This window comes from Neophocaena asiaeorientalis, unplaced genomic scaffold (assembly GCF_003031525.2).
Source record: "Neophocaena asiaeorientalis asiaeorientalis breed wild unplaced genomic scaffold, Neophocaena_asiaeorientalis_V1.1 scaffold39, whole genome shotgun sequence".
Lineage (NCBI taxonomy): Eukaryota > Metazoa > Chordata > Mammalia > Artiodactyla > Phocoenidae > Neophocaena > Neophocaena asiaeorientalis.
In genome coordinates, this window is record NW_020175670.1 from 134,747 (window position 1) to 149,779 (window position 15,033).

The window sequence follows — 15,033 nt, forward strand, 5'->3', positions numbered from 1 at the left end:
ATAAAGACACTTGTGGGGGCATTTTGGGCCCAGCCAGATAATCTCCCCATCTCAAGATCCTTAATCACATCTGCAAATTCCTTTTTTCGCTAAATAAATAAAACATTCACCAGGTTCCAGGGATTAGGACACAGATGTATTTTAGGGGTCAGTTTTTTCAGCTCACCACAACAATATTAGATAAAATTGTACCATTAATGCTCTTGAAGAAAAATTTCAGGCTATAACTTAATTGTTTCTTCATAAATTCTAAAAGTTGATCTTGTCAGTTTTTAATCTGAAAGCTGGTAATAACAGTGAACCCTACAGAACCATCTCAGTTTACCAGTGATATTAAGTATCCAACTGTAACCACCACAGAATGACTCAGGTGGGTTTTTCTTATGCATTTCTAGAATGGATGTCTTTCAGCAACTAAGGATTTGTGCCCATTGTGCCTTATGATTGTGTTACAGACTGGGGTTGGCAAACTTTTGTCCAATGGACCAGACAGTAAAATCTCAGGTTTTGTGAGCCAAATAGTCTCTGTTGGAACTGTTCAACTCTGCTGTTGTAGTGCAAAAGCAGCCATAGCCAATATTTAAATTAGTGAGTATGTCTATGTTCCAATAAAACTTTACAAAAACAGGCAGTGGGTCAGATTTGGCCTGTGAGCCAATTTGTCAACCCTGTTAGAGAATAATATTGAATCACCATTTGACGTTCATATCGTGTTTAAAAAGGTAGAACAGCTATTTGCTATAGTGTTTTCAGCTAAACAGATAGATTTTATAAAACTATAAAGGGGAAGAACTCTAAAGAGTTCAAGAAATCTATAGATTAGAAACCCATGCATACTCCTTAGCCATTTCCATCCCATACGATATGAGAAATCAAGTTAAACTAAAATGGGAAAGAAACTGAAGTCAGAGAAGGGAGGTAAGTTTTCAGTGTTTATAGATCGTAGCAGAGATACGTGTCCCTCAGTACCCATTCTTCCTTTTAGAAGCCCCCAGATTTTAGCCACTCAGAGTCTACACACCCAGGTTCTAGTTAATGGGATATGACCAATGATGTGTACCACATCTGGGTCATGACAATACAAAAAAGAATAAAAAAGAAGAAAGATGGAAAGCTGCATGCCTTCCATCTTCTCTTTCTCCCTCCTGCAGGCGGAGATGCAGGGATGCAGGGACCCAGGGCCTGGATGTGCTGGTGGTGAGTCATCTTTACTCACGCAGATGAGGGCAACGCCCTTGGGAGACGGAAGAAGAAAAAGAGGAAAGGAAAGGATCTAGGTCCTTGAATACCTTTGTGAAGCAAAGTTGCCCTATCCCTGTGGACTATCAACCAGACTAGGATTTTCCTTGAGAGAGAAATAAATTTTTTCATTTGCTTAAGCCACTTCTGTTCCCTGGCAAAGGAGTTAAAACCAATACTTTAACTAGTACAGACTGACTCTTTTCCACTACTAAACAGGATGGTCTACTGTCTATTCTTAGCAGTCGCTTGATGAATTCTAAGCCTGTGACTTCACTTACTCTCTTGATAAAATAAACATCATACCTGGGCAGAAGAGCAACACAGGTCGTGAGAACACAAACTAAGTAGAACACTGGATCCAGCATGTGCTCCTGCATAATCCAATAGGGGTTGGATGGTGGGTTGCAAGTTACACACATGGCTCCAAAAACCAAGGCAAAGAAAAAATAAGACAAGATGCTCCCAACGATGACCAGCATGTGGATCCACGTCTGCAAGATAAGAAAAGCAGAGGAGATGAACACGCTCTGATAACTGCAGCCTGGCAAAATCTGCTGTTGAAGAGACATCACATTCCAAGCAGTGGGTGAATGGTGTAACAAACCTTAGTGAACAAAACACAAAATATTGAAGCGAGAAGGCAAGAGCACCCTTTGTGAATCGCTCATACCAGTGTTTAAGTTCTATAAAACTATGTCAAATACCAAAAAGTAACTCTGGTGCCTAGTTTACTTTGTATTGTCCATGCACCATGAGGTGTTAGGATTTTCTCCTTATTTTTCCATATAGTCACTTACTGGTCTACTTCTTCTGTAAGATAATAGCTTAATCCAGTGAACCTCAAACTTTATCCATTTAAGTAGGTGGTAGACATTACTGTTGCTCACCAATATTCTCATTCTCTTCCTCTAATAAGCACTTGGGAGGATTGCATTTCCCCACCCCCTTGAAATTAAGCATGGCCACATGTCTTGCTTTGACTGATGAAACGTGAATGGAAGGGATGTGCAAAACTTTCTGGTTAGAAGCATGGAAGAGCTGGTGTGCAATTCTCCATACTGTCTCCTTTCCTTCCACGTTTGACCAAGAAGTTCTTCTTGGGGATAATTCCAGGTGCTACAGCTACGAGACACAGCTTGGGTCACTGAGCCACCTCTCAGAGGATAATTTCTCTAGAGCTGTCTGGAACCTTAGTAACTTTACATGAGCAAGAAATTAATCTCTGTATATCACACTATAACCTATCCACCTTCATATCTACATAGAGCTTGCATTATTATTTTTTAAAATTTTTCTGTAAACCGGCTATCGAATTAAGTAAGTTTATTTACAAAGAAAAGCAGATCACTACCTTAAATGTAATATCAGCATTACCTGTCATAACAGTGATGAGTCTGGGGTCTGATCTGTCTTTGTTACAAAGGGAAATTAGCAACAGTTATCGTGAGAAAAAGTAACAGCTCCACACAGAATTCTTCTTTGACATAATCTCAAGTATGAGAGAATCACCTTCATGTTGTACAGTAGTCAGTGTTATTTAGTGCAGTATACAGTCCCACCTAAGCCCACTGTGTATGCCATGGTGGTATGTATTACTCTTTTGGGGGAAGACTGCTTTTGTTAATCATTTTCATTCTCTAGGGCTATAATTCTCAAACAAGACCCAATATTCTCCATTTTCCTCTTAACCTTGCAAAGTATTTCTCCAGGGTAGATAGCTTCACAGGAGTCACAAAGGCTGCTCATGTTTTATAAAGAGACACAAAATGCTCAGAAAATGTTGGCCCAAATTTTTTTTTTCCTCAAATGCTCTTGCTTCCCACTGAGCCCTGAATTTTTTTTTCCTTTAAGAAGCACTTTTGGCAAGTGAGATGTAACCTGATGGAGTTGACTCGTTTAAATAAATGGATGCAGTGAAAGTCAAGGGACGCTGGGTAAAAACGGACAGGGAGGTGGGAGAGGTAGCAAAGGGATGGTGTGCAAAAGTGTGAAGGAACCCAATTCATATTCTCAGAATGACTGACTCTTACTGACAACAGACCTTCAGAGGCCATGAGCTTTAGCCTTCCCTGGTGTGAGAAACAATTCTTTAATGATGCATCCTTTATAGAGTAGTCACTGTTCTCGGCACCTAGCTTTCACTCCCCTTCTCTTAGTGAAGACACCCAGTGCTATGCACAGTCTTGGTAAAATATTCCTCCTCTCGCCAAAGCCTATGGCTGGAGCTAAGGAAACAGAATTCTATCACCAGGGACTGAACCTGGAGCACAATGAATGAGGCAAGAGCAGAGAGAAAATGACTGGGGCCAATTCAGACCAGAGTACCAGCCTGGTAAGCCTGTCCATTGGTTTCTGTTCCCTGATCTCTGGAGCCACTCTGGATCCTCGGGATGTTTTTCTGTTTGTTTGTTTTACCGTGATTTTCAATATATTTTGAATAACTTTTCCATTTGCTCAGGTTAGTCAAAATAGATCGCTGCTGCTCATAACCGCTGAACCCAAACTGACGCTTGACATGTTAGAGCCTCTGGAACACTAACCAGTGTCAGAACTTCAGACACTTCCTTAGGCGGTAGCAAAAGTACCTACATAATTGCTTAAAAATGAAATCCAATAGATATTCAAACAACCCCAAATATTTTAGTTCTAGAATTTTCTTTACTCTTCCCATCTCGTATTTGCAGATATTAACCTTTTACAACACTTTAGGCTTGTAAGGTCTGGTTATAGCAGGTTATAAGCAAAGCAGGTGATGTCAAAAATATTCAGCCCTACTTAAATTATATATAATCTCAATCTATAACTTTGTATAACATTTAAAACTATAACCTCATTCAGGGCTTCCCTGGTGGCACAGTGGTTGAGAGTCCACCTGCCGATGCAGGGGACACGGGTTCGTGCCCCGGTCCAGGAAGATCCCACATGCCGCGGAGTGGCTGGGCCCGTGAGCCATGGCCAATGAGCCTGCGCGTCCGGAACCTGTGCTCCGCAACGGGAGAGGCCGCAATGGTGAGAGGCCCGCGTACCGCAAAAAAACAAAACCAAAAAAAACCTATAACCTCATTCAGCTATTTCCTGTTTGAAATGCATCACCACCAACATGTTACATATACCCCAAACACTGGTTAGTCATTTAATCACTCATTCATTCATTCAAATATTTTTTGAGCACAAACTGTGTGCCAGTCTTGTCCTAGACACTGGTATACAGTGGTGAACAAAATAAACATGAACCCTGTCCTCAAAGAGATTATAGTCTAATGTAGAAGAGAAACACAAATAGTATAATCACGTAATTAAATGAAGAATTATAAGTTATTATTAGGACTATGAATAAAAACAAGAGGATGGTGTGAAAAAATGGATGGTTAGGGAAGGGCTCTTGGGAGAAGCAGCACTTTTTGCTGAAACCTAAAATAACATTTGACCTGGGTAGAGTACAGGGATCTGAAAGTGGACTAGGAATGCTCCCATCAGAAGATATGGTCTGTGCTAAGGCAGTTTACTTGCCAGACATGGGTGGGATGTTCTTCACTTGCAGAAAAAGGTTTAAAGTAAAGCTCTCTTTATCTGAATCCTTCATTTTAGCTTTGCTGTAGAGATACCCTGCAATCATTTTGCGCAGGCTCAGCAGCCATGGCTCACGGGCCCAGCCGCTCCGCGGCATGTGTGATCTTCCCGGACCGGGGCACGAACCCGTGTCCCCTGCACTGGCAGGCGGACTCCCAACCACTGTGCCACCAGGGAAGCCTCCGTGCAATCATTTTCATGAAAAGACTTAACTTTATCATTAAGCTGGCAACTAAGTTCAAAAAGACCTAGTTGTAAATGAAATGAATGGTAAAAATTCTAGAGGGAGAAAAATTTTTTTTTTGTATTATGAGAAAAGCATCCAATCATCACTTACAAAAGTCAGTATACCAGGATTACAGCATTACACCTGTTTTCCTTTTAGTTGAAAGGCAACAGCTTGGTCTTGAAGGATGCTGTCCGTAGAAGTGTAATTGTTTCTCCAGCCTGACTCACCTCCACTAACCATCCACACCGTGGATACCACCAAGGGGACCAGGCACGTGTTCTCCACTCTCCCTGGCTGCACATTAACCTCAGCATAACGGCACTCAACGATCCACAAGAGTGGTCGTGGATCACCCTTACTCCTTGGAGTCATTACTCTTCTTATGACCACTTGTCTTGTAGGCATGAAGACAATTCCCCCAATGAGTTTCAGGCCACTTCAGAGGCAGGAAAACTACTCACCAAACTCTTGCTTTCAATGACCAGATGGAGGAGAATGATGAACAGAGCAGCTGTGTTCAGGGGGTTTCCAAATGTAAAGATGTCAATGTCTGAGCCCTGGTAGGTCTACAAAGAGAGAATAAAAGTTGGTGATCTTGGAGAGTTGTGTACCCTCAGTGGCACAGTATCATCAGTTTCATCACTCTATTCCACGACCCAAGTGAGGACTGAGTCCCTTTCTTCAGTGTTCCCGATAACTGATCATTTAGGATTAACTTGAACATTTTTAGAAAAAGAGACTGACTCTCTCCCAGACAGGCCATCTAAATTTTGAACTTTTTGGTTGGAATTCCTCTTTATTCTGAATCATAATTCATTTTCCCTGATCCTTTTACTTATACTTCCAACTCTTTGAGGTATAGAGAAAGATCAAATATGTTCCACTTAACAGAGCTGAAAATCTCTGAAGCAGGTACTATGGCTAACCTGAGTTTATACCTCGGTTAAGTAAGCATCCACCCCTCTCATACGCATACGTCTTCAAAGTCCTTAAAGGATTCCGCAAATGACACAATTTTCTGATCTTTTACAATTCTAGTCATTCTCTTCTAAATACACTTCAGGTTGCCTTATCTATATACCTCTTGAAATGCAGTATACCTAGAATATTCTAGCTGGGTAAATTCAAGTAATTTTATTTGAATAAAAAATGAAAATTGTTAACTTAGAGACTATTACCTTTTCCCTTTTTATTACTGAACTTTTGTTAACCATCCATGATCATATTAGTGTTTTCTTCCAGGGAGGGGTGTGCGTGAATGGGCAACTACATCACGCTGCTTTGTGTTGGCCTAAATTTTTAAATTCATTTACACATTCTCTGCTTAGTCACATTTCTTCCATTCTTTACCTGTGTAACAATTTTTTTTTTCTTTAGTTTTGGGGAGCTTACTTAAATTTAATACTCTGAATGTCATCCTGGTAGAATTAGCCCAGCACTCACTAATAACAGCTTTCATATTCTGACTTGGCCTCTCTGATTCTGACTCATTTAATTATAAGCCAGGCTTTCAACTTTAAAGTCACTGATGAAAACTAGCAAGCAGTACAGGGCTAAAAAAGAGACGCAAGAGGACTCAGCTAAGCACGTCTCTCCAAATTTAACCCATTACCTAACATATTCGGGAGGAGTGTTATAATTTAGTCAGTAAATAATCAACTTGATTATATGAGCAAACTACCCTAATATACCCATTCTATATGCTGATACTGGTGACAGAGTACAAAGAAGTACCATTGATTAACAACAAATCCTTTGAGTGAACAAGGACTTACATAGTAAGGCACGAAGAAGCAGACCAGGCTTTGATAAAAGGCATCCAACAAGGTGATCCAGAAGGTGAGTGGTAAGTGTGCCTGAAAGTGAAACAGATATTGGGGAGGGAGTAAGATTAGTAACAGTCAAGCAATATCAAGCAACAACACAAGCCAGTACTTGTTTTTGCTTCTCGGAGAGAAAACTCTATTCCTTCATTCTCTCGTTCACAAGACGGGCGGGATTTGTAAGTAGTAGTGGAAGAATGAGGGGGTGATGATTGAATGAGATGAGTTCACGGGGGAAAAAAAACCCTGAAGGAACTCTTCTTCAACTCGTATTGCTTTTATCATTGGATCAATCTTAAATCTACCTCAAATAAGGATAGTAGTACTAATTTTCCATTTCCCATTGATCAGAAAACTTTGTTTCAAAAACTTCTCCGATCCATCCACCTTTATTTCCATTACTCCCTTCATTCCAATTCACCATCTACTCTCTATGAATGAGGGGAGAGCCATCTAACTGGCCTCTTTGCTTCCTCTCTTAGCCCTAATCCAATCTTCCCACAGCAGCCAGATGGTTTTAAAAAATGTAAATCAGGTCATGCCATCTCCCTAATTAATCAAAGTGACCCCCCTCCTATTCCTCTAATGACTTCCACTGCATTTCCCATACAATCTAAGTTGCTTCCCATAGTCTAGGAGGTCCTGCATGGTCTGCTCATGGAAGCCCCTGCTCTCCAGGGCCACTCACCTGTTCTTACTGTCATTCACCATCCTCCCAACACACAGACTTCACCCTATTTCTCAAATATGCCAATCCCTTCTTTCCTCAGGGCTTCACCTGTGCTGTCATCTCTGCCAGAAATTCTTCCTGGACCTCCCACACGACCAGTTCCTCACTATTCATATCCCAGCTCAAATATCACTTCCTCATAGAGGCACAGACCCCAGACCAGTCTAAAAGTCATGCCCACTTAATCATTTACTACCATGGCATCCTTAGAAGTCTCTCATCACCATCAGAAATAATCTTATTTGTTTACCTAATGATTTTATGTTTCTCTCAACAGAATGCAAGCTTCATAAAGTGGGACCTGGGCTCTCTTATTCAAGTCATTAAAACAGTGCCCGGTACATAGCAGGTACTCAAATATTTGTTGCATTAATAAACTATTCTTATATAACTTCTCATGTGCTAAACTGCTTCCTACCAAAAGCTTGTAGAAACAGAGAAAGATCAAGTAGAGATACCAGTCAAGTGACTGAAAACAGGTTTTCAAATAAAAGATAATTCTGATCAAACAGTAATGTGTGTGCAAAAGGATTCTGAGGCTCCATTCAGACCCAGCAGGAAGGATGGAGTGCTACAGTGTATTAGTGATGTCTGCCATGAACAAAAATGATAACACATGTATCATATCCCTGAGCTAGTCTTCCCTTTTCTTAACGTGTTTATAGTCTTATTTCCTTTCAAATGCAAAAAGAAACTGAAATTTTCTTGAAAATGTGTAATTGTCTCCTAAAGCTTTATGAATATACAACATCTCCATATAAATTCTTCTGTCCTTCAAGAGATTACACTTAGAAGTTCTACATCTTTTTTTTTTCTTCTTTATCTCTTTGTCCTCTGTAAAATCAAAGCAATGAAGATTCATTTCCAGTCTACTTTTCCCTGTAGCTTCTTTTACAATTTTGTCATGGGAAATGATGGAATCTTCTACCTGCCTTTCTTCATCCAAGTGTCCATAAACTCTAAGCAGAAGCACAATCAAATGGTGGAAGAAAATGTGGCAAAGTCAAAGGGACAACCAAAATGTCACTGGACAAGAGAGAACAATTTCAGGATAAGTTAAAATATAGCTTCATGCTTCTGGGGGAACAGAGGTTGCTCAAAAAACCTAGAGCCAAAAGGTTAACAAGCACACTTTCTCCACAGTAATGTGAGCAAGGGGAATTAGGGGTAGAGAAGGGTCATGGATAAATGAAGGGCTGAAGGGAGTAACTCATGGGATCTCCTGGAAACTGAGAGGGAAAATCTGGACATGAAGTCAAAGCCAGGAAAGAAGGCTGTGTGGGTGATGAGAGATGGGTAATAGACGATTGCTTCTTGAAAGGGACGTTTCTGGCTGCAGCCTTCCAGACTCATCTCCTTTCAAGGAGAGAGATGCTATAACCCGGAGAAGTATATTTCATGACACCAAAGACAGGAAATGGCCCAAGCATAAAACAGAACTTGTTTGGAGGCCAAGTTCAAAGGAAGGACAACTCTTCCGGAAGGTAACCTCAATGAAATTAATTACCCTTTATCAACAGCCACATGCTGGGACTCTGCCTGCTTTACCACGTATTATAAAACTGGCCAGCTTAACAGAACAACGTGTGCAAAGGCTTGACAGCAGCGTTCAACAACAGGAAACAATGACCTCAACTCTTCCAAGGGTCAAGACCAATTACAGTCTTCAGGCTGAACAAATGGGCTTTTAAAACACCAAGCTATGAAAACGTTAAAGGTCTGCTCTTACCCCTCTTTCCCCAATGGACTTGGAATTTAACTTAGACCTAGGGTACAGGACAATCTTCATTAATATCAACCACATATTCCTGCACCCCTGGCCTTGAGCTTTAAGTCAGATTGGACTTTTTAAGGAAAACCTCATGTGGTTCTTTGATCTGAATGGGTTGGATGATATTAAAGGATTGTAAGGATTTCTTCCTCCCTGGAAGTTGACTTCTCCTCCATGCTGCTCCATGAGCCTAAGGACATTAAATTACCCTCCAGTCTCAAAAGGCAGTTCAACCCATAATAAAATTGGATTGATGAAAATAAATGCATCTTTTTTTTTTTTTTTTTTTGCAGAACGTGGGGATCTCACTGTTGTGGCCTCTCCCATTGCGGAGCACAGGCTCAGCGACCATGGCTCACAGGTCCAGCTGCTCTGTGGCATGTGGGATCTTCCCGGACCGGGGCACGAACCCGCGTCCCCTGCAACGGCAGGCGGACTCTCCACCACTGCGCCACCAGGGAAGCCCAATGCATCATTTTAAATTCAGGATTTCCTCGAATTTTTGGTTAAGTCTGGAGTTGGGGGTGCGGTAGAAATAACAATATTGAGAGCGCAATCTTACTTAATCCTCACACCATCTCCATAAAGTAAAGAAACCGGAGTACAGGCAAGTTAAATACCTTACCAAGGTCACATACCACTGAACCAGAATTTAAACTCAGGCTAAACACCACCCATCATTTCTAACATGTGCTGCTCTGGGTCAGTGTCTTCACAACAGTGAGGCCAGTAAAGTCCGACCCATGGATTTCTCATGATGGGTCTCATTTTCGTCTCTCCAGTCCTTTTACAGGAAACCCTCCTTCCCAATCCTGTCCACAGGGTTCAGCTCTGTCCTCAGGAATGATCTATGGCCCAGGCCTAGTCAATGAGAAAATGATCTTTCTAGCCACAATGATAAGCACAGGCAAAGGCATGGGACTCAAGCTGGGCCAAGGAGTTGTAACCAGCACATTGACAGTTGCTTTAAGACTAATGCTGTTTGTCTACCATTACTCCTGGATTTTGCAGCTATGAGAGCCAATATATTTCCATTTTTCATTAAGCCAATTTGAGCTGGCTTTCTGTCACTTGCAACGGAAAGAGTCCTGACTAACAGAGTCCTTTTCTCAAGGCTAGAATATCTGACCAGATTGACCCCTCAGCTTTGTCCGCTTATACGTGTCTACAGGTTGCTGGTCCACCTCAGTCTCTGTGATCCTGGCAATGTCCTTAGGAGAGCACTTTGGATTTCTGGCCATTAAACAGCGAAGGGGTGGGGGTGTGGGGTGCACCCATGGACCAAAGATAGCATCAGTGTTCTTTCTGCAGCACGGCAGGGGGTTGGGAACCGGGGTTTACCTGTACCACCCATGAGCTTGGTGACCCAGGCAGATTACTTAAAGTACCTCCCTGTGCCTGACTTTCCTCATCTAGTGTGGATAACGATAGCACGTACCCTGCAGGATCATTTTGAGAAGTAGATTTATGTAAGTTAAGGACTTATAACAGTGCCTGGCATGTAAGAGGCATTACATAAATGTTCGTAAGACCATCTCAATGCTGGTTATTAATTTTGTAAAAGACAAATTAGAAAAAAAAAGCTTTTAAGACAGCTAGCCCAATTAATCGGCAACTACAGTACTATAGATAAGAGGAAATGAGACATAAGGGACATATCAGAGGTGGATGGACAGGACTGAGTTAAGGGGAGGTGCGACATGCGTTTAGGGAGAAGTTCACAGCACTATTCTGTGCGACAGCAGAACCTGAAGAAGTTAAGTTAGGCTTTAGAACCAGACTAATAAGGGTTCCCATCCTAGCTCTGCCATTTTTTAGCTGTGAGGTTTTTGGAAAAATTATTCAGCCCCCCTTAAGTTCAGATTCTTTCTCTTAGAATGGGAACAATGCCAAGTCCTCTCTCAAAGTGCTTTGTGAAGATAAATGGGACTGGGGACATTTCGTACTGTGCAAAAAAGGCAGCACCGTGGGGTCTAGTAAATATTAGATATTATTATTTGTAAGGTCTGAGGACTGGATTTCTGCTTATAAATACCTAAGATCTTTCACAGTTTTATTTGTGTTCATCTCAGAAGCGACTGACTTCATAGCTGCTGTGTTAGTAGAGATCTTTGGAAACAAACAGATGATTCAAATAGTTTTCAATACCCGACAACACTGGAGCTGAGCAGCTTTGACAGCAGCTACGTATCGGTCTCTGTGCGTTTCTGCCATACACCCACCTCTGTCTTCTGGCCGTTCCTATAAAGCTCAGGCAGTCGCATGAGGGTCTCTGCGGACACATCTTTCTCCAGGACACCGTAAATGACGGGAGGGGCGGATGTGAAAAGGAGGTTGAAGAAGATCAAGACCCAGTAGTCAGTCATGGATGTTCCTGAAAACCCACAAAAGAACTGGTACCAGAAAAGGAGGTTCACATAGGCCTAGGGACACAAAGAGGAACATTTGCGTCTTAGAGTCAGCAATGCGTGCTAGGACCGCACACGCCACACGCTGCTGTTCGGAGCCGTATGATCTCAGCCCCTCCTTTCCTCACTCACAGAATGGAAGATCACAACTTACCTTGCAGCTTTTTTTGGTAAATTAAAACACACACACACAGACCATTTACTATGTGGTGCTGGCACTGTTCTAAGAGCTTTAAAGAGAATACATTTAATTTTAGTAACAACTTGGGAATTACTGTTGTCCCCATTTTACAGATGAGGAAAGTAAGGCACGGAGAGGCTAAGGAACTTGCCCAAAGTTACCTGGCTAACACGTGGCAGAGTCAGTATTCAAATGCAGATGTTCTAGCTCCAGATGAAGAGAATCTAGCCCTGTGCCTGGTATGTGGCAGCCATATAACAAGTGTTCATTCTCTTGCTTTCTGGGTTCACAATTATTTTTTCCTGGTGAAATGTGATGGTGTCGGTTGAGTGGCCAACCATCCCAGTTTGCTTGGGACTGAGGAATTTCCCAGGACATGGTACTCTTACTATAAAAACTAGGACAGTCCCAGGAAAACCAGGACAGGTGGTCATGCTAGAGGCCAGGCACATACATAGCTTCTTATTTTGTCTCACACAGAGTAAGTCCATGATAGCAAAAGCTCTGTGCCCTGAAGCAAGGCAGGCCACAGGAAAGGTCACTGGGCTTAGAATTAGGGGGTCTTGTTTCAAGTCCTAGGGAAACTTCCTATTGACTATATGACTTTAGGTCATTTTAATAACCTCTATGAATTTTGGTTTCTATGTCTGGAAAATGAGAATTATACGACATCAGGTCTTAGTATCAAGATCCAGTTAGCAACTGCTCGTGACCTGAAAAATGCCTTTTTATCGATTTTAATTAATTGATTAAGATATTATTGTTGGCACCATAGATACACTGAAACACCTCAGGATGGGGACCACAATCCTTAGAATAGAGTTTCTTAGTCTAGGGTCCATGGATATGCATTATGCCTCACTCCTGAAAATGTACAGGTTTTAGGTATATGCGGTTTGGGGCACTATTCTGGGGAATGAATCCATAGTCCTTATCACTATCTCAAAAATTGCCCAAGATGCAAGAACCGTAGTCTCAGAAAGCTAAGCTATTCGAATGGCTTCTGATACTAGCCCTGTTCTCCATAGTTTACAAACCATTTGTTGTTTGGCTAGGCAAGAAAGAGGCAGAAACAAGTCAGGAGGATTTCAGTGTGAACGGCCATCATGGTTTATGGAGCAGAACGGCCCCAGGGTCCTTGCTCCCTGGTGATGTTCTCTCTACTAATAAACACCCCCTTCTCTCCAACTGCATGTGGTATCTTTTTTTTTTTTTCCATGAGACAAAATTTTAAGTACTTAACAACAGTTGGACATTTGTTTTATCATAATGTCCTAGTCTCTTTCTAATATTAGTTAGAAATATGGAGTTAAAAGGAAGGGGGAGAGGATGCAGTGGACTGCATCATAATAGAAGAGAAGGTAGAAAAATGCAAAGGTATTTTAAAAACCTGGGAGATGGGCTCCCCTCTAAAAGTCATTGACCACTAAGTCCTAGAATTTTAAGTTACAAATCACAGCTTTCCCCAGAATCACACTGACAGAGATATTATACATTTCAAATATTTTCATACAGTATCAACGCTTTCTTAAACTTTGATTGAATGTGCTAATTCCAATTAGGAAAGTACTGAAAGCTTCCTGAGAAGTTCATCTTGCTATAGGAAAAAAAAATGCTCCTGCTGACTGACCGACAGACAGACACACATGCATGCACCGATCTAAATTACATATTTGGGATATCCTAAAAATGACCCATTAAAGTCATCTTTTTCCTAAAGATGGCATTTCAACAGAGTGATGTAAATTTCTGTTTACTACTAACTTGCTACATACGCACTTTAAAGACCAAGAATAAATGTGGTCTGAAAATCATGACATATTTACATAATCACCCCACCTAGAAGGGATTTAGGTGAAGCAATCTAAGGTCCACATGGGTTTACGAAAGAGAAAACTGAAATTTAAATGGTTTGCTGAAGATTCGAAGCCAGGAATCCTACTACTCAACTTCTGCCCTTCTATGAATTACACAGTCAAAAATTAAGCCCCTTGACCATCCAATAGCTACCAAGCACAAACACATTTCACAGGCTTGCCAAAGAATTCTTCCCCTGGGAGTGCTAGCCAGCTACAGCCTAAAGCACTATACTGGGTTTTCATCTGTATCTGTGTCTTCAATATACCACATGGGACATCCGTCTGGGGACAGCATATATACATATATAGTTTTTATATCTCCTGTAAAATTGAAGAAAACCTTTTCATTCTCTACTGACAGAAAGCATTAAACATTTCATAATTCTGCTTGTCACAACCTTTTTATGGAAGGTCAAAAACTGGATTCTAAACGAATCAGACAGGGCTTAATTGAATTTAAATGCATAGGGAATAGAAAATGCTAGCAGATGGACAAGCCTAGCAATCTGCTCTCAGCAGCTGAAACACAGCACATTCCCAGATTATTCCTGGTAAGACAGCAGAAGTGCTCCTGGCTGCTTCCCAAACATCAACAAGCAAAGTGAGCTTAGCATCGGGCCCTTCCTCTTCACCCCTTACACAAGCTGGAGTGGAAGGGAGAAGGGAGGGGGGCGAATTTTCTGGAGCTACATACCACGTTCTTGTAGAAAAAATAGAGAATCATGTTGGAAAGTCGGGTATAACACCAGTGCCCGTGGACAAGGAGTAGCTTGCTGAGATGTTTAAACTGGGAAATGGCAAAGTCACTGGCCATCACAGCCTGCAGAGGCAACGGGGAGAGAACGTCACCCTGAGCAATGGAACATATTAGAACAGATGCAGCATGGCAGCCTAACCGCCAGCAGGCTCAGACTGGTCAAATATGTGGTTTAAACCTAAGACCGGAAAAAAAAAAAAAAAACCCTTTAAACAAACAAAAACCCATGAATACAGAGCCTTAACGGGTTACCTGGAGTCACCACTCAGTTTTCCAATGTGGTCCAATGAAACAAAACTGCTCTCTGGTCACCATTCATGATGTAATTTCAGCAAGTGTACTTTCCCTAGAGAGCAGCTCCCTCACCAAGAACTCTGCGCATTACAGCATGCATTTGCTTCTCCTCCGTGAGGAGAATATTAAAAGTATATAGTCATGACTTCATGTGACTCTGTATAATGTA

General features: G+C 41.5%; 1 protein-coding gene across 2 annotated transcripts in view; it reads right to left on the reverse strand.

The window, feature by feature from the left end:
* Positions 1-15,033, reverse strand: part of ATP10D (ATPase phospholipid transporting 10D (putative)) — a 115,435-nt gene that overhangs the window by 5,325 nt on the left and 95,077 nt on the right. Inside the window, exons 18-22 of one of the 2 annotated variants that reach the window (XM_024731670.1) lie at positions 14,508-14,633; positions 11,588-11,788; positions 6,817-6,897; positions 5,503-5,607; positions 1,546-1,733 (exon numbers count right to left, since the gene is read on the reverse strand). In XM_024731670.1, the coding sequence (XP_024587438.1) occupies positions 1,546-1,733; positions 5,503-5,607; positions 6,817-6,897; positions 11,588-11,788; positions 14,508-14,633 (701 nt within the window). Of the gene's footprint in view, positions 1-1,545; positions 1,734-5,502; positions 5,608-6,816; positions 6,898-11,587; positions 11,789-14,507; positions 14,634-15,033 lie in introns of those variants that run through there. The other variant, XM_024731671.1, reaches the window with a different exon arrangement.